This window comes from Magallana gigas, chromosome 5 (assembly GCF_963853765.1).
Source record: "Magallana gigas chromosome 5, xbMagGiga1.1, whole genome shotgun sequence".
Lineage (NCBI taxonomy): Eukaryota > Metazoa > Mollusca > Bivalvia > Ostreida > Ostreidae > Magallana > Magallana gigas.
This window is the reverse complement of record NC_088857.1, coordinates 51978751-51995526: the sequence shown is the minus strand read 5'-3', so window position 1 is coordinate 51995526 and position 16776 is coordinate 51978751. Positions and strand designations below refer to the sequence as shown.

General features: G+C 34.0%; 2 protein-coding genes across 2 annotated transcripts; one reads left to right on the top strand and one right to left on the bottom strand.

Moving 5' to 3' along the window:
* Positions 1 to 75: 75 nt before the first annotated feature.
* Positions 76 to 7416, bottom strand: LOC105342891 (CWF19-like protein 1). Its single transcript, XM_066086314.1, has 15 exons — positions 7273 to 7416; positions 6671 to 6755; positions 6422 to 6497; positions 5910 to 6014; positions 5263 to 5471; positions 4527 to 4642; positions 4220 to 4304; positions 3780 to 3899; positions 2779 to 2869; positions 2268 to 2347; positions 1822 to 1941; positions 1598 to 1687; positions 1254 to 1367; positions 895 to 992; positions 76 to 623 (listed from the first exon to the last, which is right to left on the bottom strand). The coding sequence occupies exons 1-15, from the start codon at positions 7293 to 7295 to the stop codon at positions 482 to 484; spliced, it is 1554 nt and encodes a 517-aa protein (XP_065942386.1). The 5' UTR covers positions 7296 to 7416; the 3' UTR covers positions 76 to 481.
* A 130-nt stretch (positions 7417 to 7546) lies between these two features.
* LOC105342892 (dynein axonemal assembly factor 3) lies at positions 7547 to 16644 on the top strand. The gene is made up of 16 exons (XM_011449978.4): positions 7547 to 7749; positions 8834 to 8881; positions 9121 to 9215; positions 10024 to 10117; positions 10366 to 10459; positions 10556 to 10619; positions 11049 to 11131; positions 11951 to 12044; positions 12290 to 12412; positions 12526 to 12648; positions 12970 to 13105; positions 13924 to 14007; positions 15147 to 15261; positions 15378 to 15452; positions 15827 to 15908; positions 16403 to 16644. The coding sequence occupies exons 1-16, from the start codon at positions 7683 to 7685 to the stop codon at positions 16469 to 16471; spliced, it is 1446 nt and encodes a 481-aa protein (XP_011448280.3). The 5' UTR covers positions 7547 to 7682; the 3' UTR covers positions 16472 to 16644.
* The last annotated feature ends 132 nt before the right edge of the window (positions 16645 to 16776 follow it).

Sequence of the window (16776 nt, the reverse complement as noted above, 5' to 3'; positions counted from 1 at the left end):
TTTCTTTTATAAACAATATACATTAAAATGTACTCAACTGAGTACATGTTCTTTAAATGACAAATTAAATGAATAAAAATTTTAAAAACTTTTTAATACAAATTCACGTCCTTGCATCTATTATTACATGGTTTCAGAATACTTAGTCTTACAGAATTTAACTTCAGTAGATGGCTGCACATTTGTTGCAACAAAACTGAATACAATTTAACAAAAATATTCTGTTATATTAAATGGAGATATTTTTCATTTGAATATTTCATTTTAAATATTTCATTACCACTTACTGGTAAAAACATGTTTCTCAAGACATATTCAATGATTCTTTGCTAAAATACAACCTCCAAGACACACAGACCAAATTTATCATACATTTCATGCTGTCAGGTCAGATATAACAGAGTGTTCCAGTTCCTCAAACTATTGCACACATATTTTTAAAGTTTTGACACTCTCCACTAAAACTGATCACTTGCTGTTTTTATTCCAAAGTAAAATCAAACTGTTCGAACTGCCTCCTAAAATCCTCAGCATGTGTCTCCTCCTCCTGCCGATTTATTTTACAAGCCTTCCAGTCCACGCGCTCTGGCATGTTCAGCAGTTGGACGCTGGCCAGAACCTCTCTGTAGAGAAACAAAATTATCAAGAGAAATACTTTCTGAATCAAAGAAACCTATACAGTGTATTAAGAGGCCAATTACAAACATCCCTTGAAATCAATGACCACTCTAAAGACAGTAGCACCATGATAATATATTTTTTGTATTAAATATACCATAATCTTATTTTTTAAACTTGAATCTTTCTTTGCAAATTACATTCATATAACTGAAATACAAAAAACATGATAACACCCATCATTACAGGTGTTTATCCTAATTATAATTATGTTACCTGCCAAACTGGAGAGGAAAATTTTTGGAGATCCTATGCAGCAATTTTTCCCCTATGGGAAGTTCTGCATAAAAATAAGGTGCCCCAACAGGAACGATCTAAAGTAACAGGAGCAGCAGGCTATTAATGGTGTGTATTTCAGCTCAACCACTTAGGAAAACAAGAAATTCAAGGGGTCTATGAGCTACATTTAACCTTAGGAAAGGTTTCTGGTTGATTTTTTGTTAAAATAAATCCTTTTCTATTTTCTACACTCTGGAAACCTTGGCTTCAAGGGGTAATGATTTAATGACTATATTTGATACACCCCAATTTTTTTTTTTTTTTACAATTTTAACAATTTGAATGAAATTTTATACCTGCTTGAGATCAGAGTGTTTAGGAATTTCATCTAGTGTTATAGATTCAGCCTCTGCACATTCCATAAAGCTATCTTTAGCTTCTTGCTTTCTGTCATCCGGGAATGGCACTGCCTGCATTAAGTTTATATAACAATGAAACTCGCTTTAATAGAGTATGTATGTCTAGAAATATTTGAATCTTTGGAAAACTTTAGATTGATGAGAATGATATAGCATTATAAGGAACGAAAGTAAATGGTTGAATTGTTTTTATGAAACAGCAATCAGGTAACTTGTACCTGTTTTAATCAGGTAACCTGTACCTGTTTTAATCTGGTGACTTGTACCCGATTTCCACTTACCTGTATCTGAAGATGCTGAGTCTTATAATTTCTCTCAAAAAATATGACACTTTTATTGTTCTGCTTGTAGAGTTCAATCAGAGCTTTTTTGTATCATTGATCAAATTAAGGTCCAAACTCTCAGGTGAAGGAGATCAAATACATGTACCAGATATAATGAGAGGAACAAATATTCAATGTTACAAAGTTTCTTGTGATATAGTATAATGGTTTCTGAACAAAAGATACTTGTCGATTTCCTCTCGGACACCATCAGGGGCGAGGACCATTGATTGGTGGTGACCGATTGGCAGAATTAGGGCGTGGTCTGGCACTAGGCCACCCTTAGCCAGGGCCAGGTAACACTACAACAGAATCAGTAGGTATGGACGGTCAGTTATACAGGATATCACTGTTAAATGTATAATGAAAATATATCAAAATAACAATTTAGAAACCTGAAGTCAAATGGGTAAAATATTTTAAAGACAAAATCTGTCACTAGTGCAATTTTATGAAAATGCTTGAAAATTTAAAAGATTATACATGAAATTTAACTTCCAAAAAAATATAACGATGTGAAGAGAGATACTATATTTAAGAACAGTACAAAATTTTAGGTTAATGTACATGTAAAGAGAGTAACTGTTGTCTATAACAATTTAATGTACCAGGAGATCAGATCTTTTACCTCAGTCCCTACACTGACCACAAGGTGTTTCTCTACCTCAGGGGATCCAAGACAAAACCAGCAGGGTCCGGACGGGCGGGCTATAACAAACAGCAGTGTTATATTTATGTAATCCATGTACATACTTATGCAAGTAAAAAATTCAAAACATTTACCTTCAGTTCCCAATCAAACTTAATAAGTACATGTTTTTTGGGTTTTTTTTAAAATGAACTTTATTTATTTTACAACGATTGATAAACAAGTTCTACAACTTTATTAGTATCTCTCGTTGGCACGTATGTTAGCGCGAGGGGGTCATTGGTGTGAGAAGAAGCCACGAGAACCCATGTGTCCAAGCGGGCAACCGCCATACCCTATCACATACAACCACTGTCGATCACGGAGATCGAACTCGGGTCGCAGCGGTGACAAGCGAGTGCATTGTCCACTACGCTACTTGAACACCTGTTTGTACTTTATATATATTTAAGAGAGGTATGTACTATTTACACTGGGGTAAAATACATACGGTGCTTTTTTTGTTCTCTCTTATCTTCTCTCTTCCTCTTTTTCCCTTTTTCTGTAGTATTGGTATCATAGAAAAACTGAGCAGGCTCATCCTGGAAAACATGAAAAACAGATAAAATTGTGTACAATCCTGATTACATGTATTTTTTAGATATACTGTTAGCAAGCAGATCCTCCTGCTATGAAAATATAATAATGCAAGTATTTCTATATTGGAAAGTAATGATTCACCATTTTTTTTTTCATAGTGTCCTTGAACTTGCAAAAATGATCTCATCTCAAGGTCAGGACATATTTTCAGGTCACAGGCAATATTTGTATCAAGTTTTGCCTTCTTATCATTTTTCATTACAAGATAAGTCTAAACAGGTATTATGCATTTTTTTCTAAAATGACCTTGAAGTTGTACAAATGACTTCGGCTCAAAATTATGACGCACCCTCAGGTCATCAGCAATCTTTATATGAAATAGAAACTTCCAATGTTTCTTCATTAGAAAGGTGTAGAGCAGACACAGATTATGAACTTTTTCTTCCAGTGACCTTCAACTTGCCTAAATAACCTTGGTTCAAAATCATGACACACCCTCAAGTCATAAGCAGTCTTCGTGTGAAGTAGTTATTTCCAATGTTCCTCCATGACAAAAATACGGATCAGGACCAGACACCATTGCACAGACAGATAGACGGACAGACAGATGAACAAGGTGATTCCTATATACCCCCTAACTTGTTTGCAGGGAACGGGGTATAATAAAATCAAAAATGTGTGTGAATGCATTCAGACTTTATTCTGATTCTACAAATCTTGTATTCCTCTGCATAAGCGGGAAGGTAATGTATTTTGTCAATGGTGCATCATTAAGCTTTAAGAAATAGTAATTAAAGGAAGAACATTAAAGTTTAACAATAATAAGCAGATACATGTATTACAAATCGTCCAGTAAAACATAAACAACAGACTGGTACTGTGTGTCTAATTGACTTGTACACAAACAATCACCTTGTCAGGATGGTTAAACGACCCTTTTTTATATGGACACTCTGTTACATCACTTGGCTGTTTGGTTAATTCCGCCTCATCCATGTTGCAAAGTGGAATGATATTGAAAGCATATAAATACTGCAAAGAAGAAAGTCAGGAAATACTTGTATATAATTGCTGGTATACAGCCACAATATTCAGTAAAAAAAACTTATAATGAAGTGCGATGAATGAAGGATTTTCTCTATAACAGTAATAAAGTAATGTAAAAATAATATCTAACAACTTAAATTCTGTCTGTTTTTATAATTTTTTTCTTTAACTGCATTAGATTTGTTTTGAATTTCATACATATACACAATAAGTACCGGTAAGTTATGAAAAAAAAATTAATATTGAAACAAGTCAGTGATTTACTTTTATAAACCGAGAAATAACTTTTCACAGGAAATGCTTACTTTTTTCTTCTGAGAGTTGTTTACTTTGGCAAGGGAAATGAACCTGGTCACATGTTTCTCTTTCTCCACTAAGACCTTGTGATTTCTACAAATCAGCAATACCGAGGACATTGATAGAGTTTCTCTTACAGCTGAATTTATGGAAACTACTACTCATTCAGATAAGTTCACTTCAAACTGTTAATATGCAAACTCAAGTCTGAGTACTGATCTCAAATCCATGCACTTTTCTATTTAGGATTTTTGAGTTTAGAACCAAGTTGAGTGATTTGTAAATTTTGGTGACAACAAGGCCTGTACAATTTACCTGTAAGGCTGTCGCTCATAGAAGACATCTTCAGAGGCACAGAAGTGATAGCGAGGCCTCAGCCCGAGGGCCAGCTGACTGATTAGGTCCGACCCACACTGCTCTGTGTCCAGCTCCTGAGTCAAAGGTCACAAAATCAGTCCCATTATATACAATGTACTCCATATCAGTTTCATTATATACAGTATACACCATATGTACCATACTAATATCAGTCACTGACATTATATACAGTGTACCCTATATATATCACGTAAATATCACTCACTGATACAATATACATTGTACAGTTGTACCCCATATATATCATGTTAATATGAGTCACTGATATATATTCAGTCAATCCCAAATCTATCTTGTTCGTATTAGTCACTGATTATATATAAAGTGTACTCCTCGTAATATCAATTAAACATTGAATCCATATCATAATCATTTAATATCATAAACCATGTACAGTAGACCCTTCAATTTCAAGATTTCATGAGGTTTGATGTCTTTTGGATGCCTATATCCATTATGAATTACATTGTATTATGCTATCATTATTAATACACAAACCCTCATCTGATTGCTGTTGACTATAACTACCTATAATCAATTGTCTTGTTAAAATGATTCATTGAGCAACATTATCAACAATGGCTTGATTTTCCAACTTCTTTGTTTGCAAAAATTATTGTAATTTTCTAAACTTTAACAGTAGAGATCATAAATAAATGATCATAACACACACCACATCTGATGCATATTTAGCTGGTTGTTTTGGCCATTGAGAGGTCAGTAAGATGTCCACTCCCCTGAACTTTGTGTCCCCCTCACAGGGCAGAAGAAGGCTGGACACATCCTGCCGAGAGAAGACCCCCAGCTCGGACCGGTCCCCTTCCTTCCCACTCAGATACGCCACAGACAGGCCTGAGCTACCTGTGAAAGTTCCTTTTCTACCTGAAAAAAAAAATCGGTTTCTAAAAAATTAGTCTCTCCTTCATTCCACTTGTCCAAAACTACCTATTTCATTTTATATTCACTTTGTATTAAAAAACTTAGATATTTACTAGCCAAGGATTTAAACTTGCTCTGTGAAAAGGAAAGCAGAAGACATGGAAGATAAAATCCAACTTCCAATGAACATTTCAGTCATCCGACACTGCCCTTTGATTTCAATAAATCATCAGTGAGAGAGTAAAACTCTTAAATTTTGGATGTCTGAAAATTAGGACGTTAAAAAAAACACAATTTCATCTCTTAACAATTTATCAAAGTGTGGACTTTCCAACATGAAAGTTGAAAGGAGTCAGCTGCAGTAGACTGTGGATTGCTAATAAAACCAAAATGTCATCAATAATTAGTTGAAAGTCAGTAAATGTTGACAATCATACAAACCTAGGTAGGTCAGATTTTCACAAAGCTCCACCCCATCTGTGTTGTTCTGATAACACTCCGACAAGGTTGGGTCATTGGGTCCTAGTATCAGGGTGCTTATTGGGACTGAAAAACAAATTTATTCTTATCTTTTCAATTTTCACATCATGAATTTACACTTAGATTTCTATATTTCATAACTGTAACATACCGCCATACCAGTACCAGTTACTTGCTGTTAATAATATTTATTTAAGTGTATTTCCTAGATAACCATACATGTAGCACTTTGTAAAAGTAAACCTAGTATATCTTCCAATCAATTTGACCATAAACATTGAGATCCAAGTTGAAAGGCAATTGTTAGATTTGAATTCTTTACCATTCTATGGACTAAAATTGTTCGCAATAAACATTTGATACTTTCTCAAGCTCAATTCCTTATTTCTGACTATGCTCTGATATGATTTTACTAACCTCTGCTAGACTTGTATTGACTTTGTACTAACCTGGATTTTATTTGACTAGATTACCTTTGCTTTGACCACTCTTGTACTTCTCCCATTCACTGGTGTTACTCCCAAAGAATTCTCCAACACACAACAGCAACTGTAATAAAAATTCTAAAACAATGATCCTGGTGTACTGTAGCTACTTTTATTCTGGGTTCAGAAAAAGAGATGAATGCTAAACATTGAATAGGTGTATTGAAAGTTGTATTTGTTTTTACCCTTTTTAATGGCATGGAAACAAAAATAAATAAGTAGTGATATAAAACCTACATCAAAGCTACCACTTTTCTTCTGTATGGTGTTGACACGGCCAAACAATTTGTCTAGGTTCCCCTCAACATCGCCCGAGACTAAGCTACAACCAAGAAAATCACAAACATCAAACCACTGATCAAGGCATCCACTGGCCAAAAAAAGCCAATGCATGGTTTAAAAAAGGTTAACTGAATATTCCAGAAAAATAAACATCTTCACACATGTGATTCAGAATACTTGATGCCAAATTACGACATTTTATCATCATCAGACATATTCCCTAGTTTCACTACAATATCTAGACATATACGGGTAAATTGTGCTTCTAAGGACCAGACAGCACAATCAAGTCCAAAGAATTATCTTGAGCAGTGCTGAGTCACATTGTTTTTCATTTTCTGTAACAGATTAAATTCTCTAGGGAATATATGTAAACCTAATCTCAGCAATATTTTTAAGGCTTAAAATTGTTTATTGACTCTCCTCTGACCAGTGCCACACAGTGCCCTTGCTATTAGATTGGTATAAACTGTGATCTTGCATACAAGATGTTACTACATAGGTCCTGGTTAAAATCTTAAATAAACAATGACACGTCGCTGCGATTGCATACTTACATTTTTAATGCTTTTGAAGACATGTTTCAATTTACCGCTACCTGGAGGCCGCCATCTTTAAAGAATAATGGATTAACCGTCCTTAGTTTGTTCGAGTAAAAAATAATTACTTACAAATCAACAGTGTTTAAAAATCTTCCCGATAAAAGCTTAAGAAGTTTTCATTGTGAGAGATTATGTATTTTTTTTAACTCTATTATCGCTTATATTTTTTTTTTTACAGCAAATCAATGTGTAGTATACGAATAAATTATGTGCGTATTAACCATTCAAGGAATTTGTTGCGGAGCTGCTTTGTTTACACATGTCTGCACATATCAGAAAATAGCAAGAGCGTCTATGAACAACCAGCATATTTCAACAAGACATACAATACACTTTTGAGCAATCAGCATAACAGAGACTTTAAAATGTCGAACGGCTTCGGTACGATAACGTGGTGGGGATTTAGTCCAGCTATTGATCTACAGAATCCAGGTAATTTATATCGCTACGACTTGACAACATGTGAAAGCAATATAGAAAATAACCATTAATGTGTATCATAAAGAATTCTACGATACTGCAAATATCATTAAACCCTATTGAAGTATGCCTTATGAGGTACTTAAAGGCTTTTGTCACACGTTTTTATTTTATTTTTTTTTAATATAAAAAGGGATTAATTTGATATATATATATATATATATATATATATATATATATATATATATATATATATATATATATATATATATATAATTAATTTAGGTTGAATCAATAAAGTGTAAACTTGTAAAGGCTGTATGTACAAAGATTCATAGGGTGCTTTTCTGTGTCTCACTGGCGACATTATACTGTGTGATGGATTAAAAATGATCGTTATGTTGAAATTTGGTTGCATAGGGGTGTTCGTTATTTGCTTTTGCATTATGAAGTAGTGAAATCAACTATAGTCTGTCCCAAGTTATTGCTTCCATCACTTTTTGATGATTTTTAATAAAATTACACATACCTGTGAAAGAAATACAGTTGAAATCGTTAAAAGGGAATATATATCCAAGATATCTTCATTGATCAATTATCCCTTTCCACTCAGAAAAATTCACAGGAACAAAAACAGATTCCTTACGGAGATTTATAATGGGGAATGTTTACATCTTTTCTCCATTCGGAATACACTTGGAATACATCGCGCAATTTTTTAACGTTATCATCCGGGCTTATTAATGGCTGTTGCAATGCAAATTCTCCTTAGACTTTCAATTTCGGGATGAGTATTGAAACCTGAAGCGGTAGAGGGGGCGTTTCAAAACAGATAATCTGGACATTTTTTATATTAGTGGATGAACGTAGTTTGAGCACAAAGGTATTTACTATTATTGAAATATCAAGCAAAAAGTGGTGGAAGCAAAAACTCGGGACAGAGTACTATAGTCTAGAGCAAGAAATCGTTGTTTTGTAGTGTATATATGAAAGCAATGATATGATATATTAATATGTGTGATGTCAATCATGAACATATCAAAAGTACAATTATGAAAAAAGTTTATAATAATAAATCTTTATTTTATCCATTTAGATTTGATAACTGCATTGACTGGACTAAATATTGATGAGAAAGATGATGGTAAGCATGTTTTATTCATAAGATAATGGGTACCTGTAATATGATATGATAAATGTCTTTAATATTTGCATTATACAGTATGTGATAAAACTTAAGAGCTCTAATTAAATCATATATTTCATATCCTTGTTGATATGTTTCTTTAAGCTTGTCATTATCAATTTATTTAATAATCTTAATTGTGATCATTAAGACATGTATCTAGTAGAATTCTATATAAATTATGTATGTATTACCAGAGGAGATGAGAATCTTGCTGGTTGGTGCTGGAGACCTGAGGCATGTTCTGACAACTTTAGCCAGATCTTATCGTTATAGGAAGAAAAAATTTCATGTGAGTCTGTGTAACATAAAACATTAATGGGTATATGGTAATTAACACATTCATATAAAATCTATTGAATAAAGACTATATAGTACATATAAATATAGTCCACATAGATTTCAATGAACCAGGTAACTAGTGCATCACAGAACTTGTTTCAATGTTTTAAAGCTATGGTTAAAGATCTGTGATTACCAGGTGTAAATAAATTGATTGAGCTGTCTTCCAACAAATAGATGTCTCCATATTAATAGGTATGTGATTTCATGTCTGAAAAGTCAACATATCGGGTTTCAATAGCTCAGTACTAGTGATTTAAAGCACTGACACGGTACGCCAGAGACCCAGGGTTGAAGTCCTGGTTGATATTTGACTTTTCACCACCTGTTACATTTGAGGCCCAACATTCAACACCATGGCACAGTCAATCTTTGGGAACCTAGCTGCCTCACAGCATTTCCTTAACTCATAGATTTCTACTCATAAATTTGAGGGCAAATTTCTATGAAAAAGGGGAGTATGTCACTAGGTTAACAGTTGTGTGACAGACTGACAGTCAGTAAATACATGTACATGTATATATGCTTGCATGGTATGCCAGAGGCCCTGGGTTTGAGTCCCGGTTGAGACTTGACTTTTCAGAACTTGGTACATACATGTCTCAACAAAAACTGCTTCCTGCTTTATTACCAATTCTATCTTATTCGTTGGTTATATTTTTCGTATGGCTTTTATGTTAATTTTGATATAAAATCATATAAATTTCAAAACATTCATGTATAGGAAAGGAAATGAATTTTCCCCATTTTTTCCACAGTTTTACATCCTGGAGAATGCGCTGGAGCTGTATGCCAGAGACATGCTATTTTTATCTTTGAGTTTGGAAACACCAAAACGCATGGGCTTACAGGGTAAGTGGTTTAGGTTCTATAATCTTGATTGGATTTGGTTTAACTGGTTTATCCAAATACATGTATCAAAACCTGGTGGAATCTCAGAAGAATTAGGTTAAAGTCTATATTCTTTGTATTCCTATTACCGCAGTACAAAAAAACTTATCGTAATAAACAAGTAATCCTTCCAAAATTGGTGAAACCCGGCCTTTCATTAATCAAAAGTAAAATACTTCATTAATTGTGTTGATTCAATTTCGTCACAGAAAAGACAGAGATGTTCCTAGAACTCTTTGGAAATCTGACGATCAGAAAACAGTCCAGTGAATATGTGGAAAAGATGGCAAATGAGTTCATTAAGTGAGTAGTCTTAGAGCATATATTCTGTGTACAGCTCATTTCATGACATTTGTGAACACGTTTCTTGCATTGAAGCATTTTCTCTAATTTATGTAGAATGGTGACAGATTTTGACATTCTCCATCAGAAATTGCCCATGTTAGATTTGTCTCAGTTAAAGGTCAGTACATTTATATGCAGTATAATCTATTAATTACGGGGTACTAGTATTATACAAATGCTTTTGATTTTCAAACAAGGACATCTCCAAAAGCCAAGGGGTTTAGTTGCTCCTCCTGTCTGCATGTTCATATTTTGAAAAGTGAATTAGAAGAATGGACCATCTCCCTTGACTAGCTATAGGGGAACTGATACAAGAATTTCTCAACCAAATATTGATATTATAAGCTGCTCACATTTTGAAATATAGTCCTCCTTAAATGGTAGCTAGTGTTATAATTCCCGCATTGATTTTAAAGGCTAATACTTATTATTATTATAATTAATTATTTGTTTCAACAATTACTCCAAAAATTAGATTAATGAGAGAATAATACATAAATGAAATTGTTAAGATTATAAATTGGTTCTTACATAATATATTTTTCAGTTTAAAGAAAGAGACTTTCTTGAAGGAATTTTCAAATTTTGGAGAAATCCTTCAATAGAAATATTTGATGCAGTAAAACATTGGTAAGACTGTCTTTTTTTATTGGTTCTTATTTTTGATTGAAAAAAAAATATAATGGTAAATTTTGTCAATCCAATTACAGGTACATGGTGACAATTAATTGTGAGGAGTCATGTCTTTTGTGAATATTATTACATTCAGTTTAACGATAAATGCTTGAACTGAAGTATTTGTACATGTATTTAATTTATCATAGTTAACTTTTGCTAAAAAAAATCTGCAAATGGCTTTGATAGTATGAAACTTATTAATTATGATGATCAAGCATGATTGATGTGATAGAACAAACGTGGAATTATTTCTGTGAAATAAAACTGTTATTGTTGTTTATAGTAATGATATCATTGTCATGGTGTGGCTGAATACTGTGAAAGTGGACTAATTTATGCTGTTGGCTAAGTACGCTTTTTCTAAGGTCAAACAATATCTATGGATATTTAATATGCAGAAGCATGATTTACCACTCTAAAATTTTTATTTTTTACCATACGTGCGGTGGTATTTTATGCAGTTCTCAGCTTACCATGTATTGTTAATTCCTTACCGGTATATTACATGAGTACTTAATTCCCTGATTCCATTGTTTTGTATCAAATTGCGAGAATATAAAATCGCAAACGCGGAACTTTTTTCCTTATTTCTTATTGTTCTCAACTCTCAAAAAATAAGGGCGTGATTTTATAATCGGCAAAGAGTGCTTCACGCGATTTTACTCGATATTAATTCCTCACGTTAAATTAGGAATTTACAGTAACTACATGTAGTGTAAACCTCCCCCAAGCTTAATTTACCACTTTTACATTAGTTTATTTGTTTGACAGGGACATGAGACAAAGACAGTACCTGGGCCCGCGGTACGACTGTCGGATGAATGCTTATGACTGGGACTATCACATGAAACTTGTCAACAAAGAGGTAAAAGGGAGCTTCCTAGATTCTATCAATATTACAGATGGAATGTAGAAAATTTATTTCAACTGATTTTTGCCTTCCTTTCATGTCACATGCATTTCACATTAATTTTTCTATATCTAGACTATGAAAGTGAGGATACTATCACTTTCAATTCAACAAATTGCTTCAATAATCAATATGCATTAATGCCTGACCAACACAATAGGTATCAATTGTTTTTACCTAGCCTTTATTTTGTGCTGTAGGCAGAAATCATTCACAAACATGAATACAAGACTTGGAGGAGTACGGGAATTGCTTTTGAACCAAGGGAGGCAACTTATGATGTCCCAAACAAAACACTGGCCTCTGGAGTGGTTGTCAATCAAGTCAGTGCACAGATAAAGCAAAGTGCAGCTTGTCATTGAGATCTTATTGCAAAGAAATGATGATGGTTAAAATTAAAAAAGTTCCTAATAAATGTGTATACATGTATTTGCAGGGAGGGGAGAAAGTGTCAAGAAGAGGATACTGGGGGGACATTGTGGCCAGCCCCTTCCTGGCATTTGGGATCCAAAGTGAGGACAAATCCTTCTTCAAGAAATCTAATAACATGTATACAAAGGTATTGAATTTATCAGATCGATTTGGAGTAAATTTTCAAAGTATGCAAATGTAAATTTTACCCAACACACATGCACAAAATGATTTATACAGTATATATGTATTCCTAATAGTGTTTGAAAGCACTATGTAGTGACAAACGTTACCAAAATTGTGAACAACAACATAACTATAACTTGAATACTTTGAGAGAGAGAGAGAGAGAGAGAGAGAGAGAGATTGCAGTGTTGTATTTATAACAGTTATGGTGTTCTTTTTTGTTGAATAACTAGGTTTTGAAGATAAGGAATCCACATATTATATGTTTTATATTTTCTTTTAGCTATCCCTGAACGTTGCTGAATTCAACATTTTGTCTCTCTTTCATGAGCTAACTCACAAAGAAAAATATGTCCCTCCAAAAGTGGAGGAAAAATCTTCAGAGAAAAAGGAGAAGGAAGGAGGGGCAACAATCACAGGTAATTATTGTCTGTCTGTCCATCCGTATGTCCATCCGCTCGTTTGTCTGATTGCTGTGACTTGTGTGTGTCCCATCTTTGTAAGCCAAGAGTTTTTGATCCACTCACTACGGCATCTTTATTATGAATATTGTGGGAAAAAGAAATTAAAAAATATACACAGTTTATTGAACTTCTTGAAGCAAAATTTATAAGCCATTTTGTTAGACCATCATTGGGCAGCACTGTAATGGAGCATTTTTGTCAACTTGTTAAAATCACTGAACGTTCCACCAAGGACCACACAGATAGGCGCATATATTCACAGCTAGACTCGACATATTTACAAAGTCCCTGTAACTTTATATGCTCTATCAGAACTTAGAAGACTATATAAAATCTATGTATATTTAAATCTTGTTACAGATCACAAGATAATTTTGATTTTTGACTGAATTTGTTGTGCATCCAATCATCAGGGATCAGAATATTATTACGATCAGTCTATCCTTCAGTCTATCAATTGTCCAAATTTTTTTTTTCTTTCTTGACTCAGTTTTCACATATGGAGTGCCCATAGATAGATAGTATTTGAAGTAACCTTAAGCTTGAACTAAGTTTCTAGGTCAGAAGCAAGGGGAAAAAGTTATCTCTATGTAGATCATATTTTCTCTCTCCTTGGACATATGTTGATTTAACTTCATCCATACTTAAATATCATCAGATTTGATTTATTTTCATGAATCTCTCTTCAGACAAATGTTCTAATAAATACCATCGTACATATAATATCAATTATAACAAAGGTCACTTATTATACATGTATATGAACTTTACAGAAATAACTGAGGAGGAAGAAAATCAGGAAGAGGAAAGTTTGAAGCAGGATGACGTCTCCAGTAACCCCCTAGAGCTTCCCTATGGTCAGTAAACCAGTCAGTTATCTACCCTATGGTTGGTAGACATGTCCGTTATCTACACTTTCGTCAGTGAACTGGTCAGTTATCTACCCTATTGTCAGTGAATGGGTCAGATATCTTCATAACTGTCAGTGAACCTGTCAGTTATCTACCCAACTATCAGTGAACCTGTAGGTTATCTATCCTATTGTCAGTAAACTGGTCAGTTATTTACCCTATGGTAAGTGAACCTGGCAATTATCTTCCCTATTGTAATAAATTTGTCAGTTATCCATGTGATTGTCGGTAGATCTGTCAGTTATCTACTGTATTGTCAGTAGACCTGTCAGTTATTTACCCTATGGTCAGTGAACCTGTCCGTTATCTACCCTATGGTCAGTGAACCTGTCAGTAATCTACCCTATTGTCAGTAAACATGTTAGTTATCTACCCTATGGTCAGTGAACCTGTCAGTTATCTACCCTATTGTCAGTAGACCTGTCAGTTTTCTACCAAAATTGTCAGTAGATCTGTCAGTTGTCTACCCTATGGTCAGTAGGCCTTTCAGTTTTCTACCCTATGGTCAGTGAACCTGTCAGTTATCTACCCTATTGTCAGTAGACCTGTCAGTTATCTACCAAATTGTCAGTAGACCTGTCAGTTGTCTACCCTATGGTCAATAGGCCTTTCAGTTTTCTACCCTATGGTCAGTGAACCTGTCAGTTATCTACCCTATTGTCAGTAGACCTGTCAGTTACCTACCCTATTGTCAGTAGACCTTTCAGTTTTCTACCCTATAATCAGTAGACCTGTCAGTTATCTACCCTATTGTCAGTAGACCTGTCATTTATCTACCCTATTGTCAGTAGACCTGTCAGTTGTCTATCCCATGGTCAGAAAAACTCTCAGTTGTCTAACCTTTTGTCAGTAAGCCTGTCAGTTGTCTATTCTACAGTCAGTAAACCTGTCAGTTATCTACCCTATGCTTGTAACTACACATTTAATAATTATGAATCTTCTGTTTCTTTGTTGTAGAGATAGTATTTTGAACAACTTTAAAAGCCTGTACACATTTTTGAATGTATAAAATACTGTATTTAATTTGATACATTGTAATTTAGTTTGTTTCCTGGAGAATTATTGTGTTATAATCATTGTTGCAGAAAGTTTACCATTAGAGGATGTTAAGATCACATTTCTTCCACTGAATTGCCTCCCAGATCTTCAGAGAAAGTCAAAATACCAAAACACATTCCACATGGTGTACTTTGCCAATAGGTAAGTGTGTGATGTCATAATATCAGTGCTAAAGAAAAGAGATTTCTTCAAGGGGATCACTGGTGGATCACTTGTTTTGTATACAATGTATATATTTTTTTGTCATGTTTCTACAGCCTGGTTCATCTCCTGACCTCTGATGTGGCGCCCATTCTCACCGACACTGCTGTAGTGATCATAGAGACAGCCAGGTAATAATATTACAAATGCTAGATGTTGATATAAACAGCCAGGTAATGGTATTAAAAATCAGGTAATCATGTGAAAAGCCAGGTAATGATATATCAAGAGGCCAGAACAACAGGAGATATTTAGTAAAGCCTTTGGTTCAGGTGAGCTTAAAATTCAGGTATCAATATAAATAGTAAGGCAATGAAATTGAGACGGGTAATGCATTAGAATAACAGTCAGGTAAAGGCCCTGCCTACAGTGTAGGGCTATCAGACTAGGATTTAGAAAACCACAGATAAGAAAATCAACTTTCATTGTCATAAATTTGTAATAATTTAAGTCACAGTTAGGCCTATTCGTTTTGACCATTTCTTTAAACCTTTTTAAATTTCAGATATATGCTAGAACTGAAAGATGATCAAGAGGTGGAATTTGTCAATAAAGTGATAGGTCTGGCAAAGGCTGCTGGATGTCAGGTAATTCAAAGCAAAACAATTCTTAAAGAATCATAATTTGTGATGCACTTATACATGTTCCACATTGTATCTCTTCTGTTATTATTCCTTTTCACTTTTTCAGTCTTCAAATTAATGAAAGATAGGAAAAATATAGCATGGATTGATTATAGCCTATTTAAAGTTTCCACATTTTAAATATGACTAGATATTCTGTTTAACAATTTCAAAGATCAGAGACACATGTTGTGAATCACAAAAGATGGAAGTGTACTACTTGGTGACTTCAAAATTCCAAGATCAAAATTACATGAATATTTAAGTTCAAGGTTATCGGTATTTGATCAAGTTCAAGGTTATTTGGATCAGTGCTGATCAAGGTGGCCAGACTTGGAGGCCTAATGTCTAAGTAGCCACCTGTTTGGTACTATCGTACAAAACTGTATAAAAAAGAATTACCAGGTACTTTGTATTTTTGAATAAGATCTATTTAAAGATAGCTGCCTTATTTTTAGGATCCAGGGAAAATTGATGCCAAAACATCAAACTTCATCACCTTTAGATACCAGCGACCAAGTTCCTGATGATAACTGGACGGTTGCTGTTCATTATTATAAACATCCTCCATTCATCTGAAGCAATCATAAACTATTGTGGATTTAATCTGGGTTGATGATTGACAATCAGTTTCACTGATCACAATATATGTATATTTATTCCTTTCTGTATTGAAGACAATAAATTATTGTGCAATGTTTCAGACTTTATCTTCATTTGTGCTTACTATGCTCTCTCTCTCTTGCTCTCTCTCTCTCTCTCTCTCTATACACACACACACACACACACACACACACACACACACACATGTATATATATGTATAACCCTTCA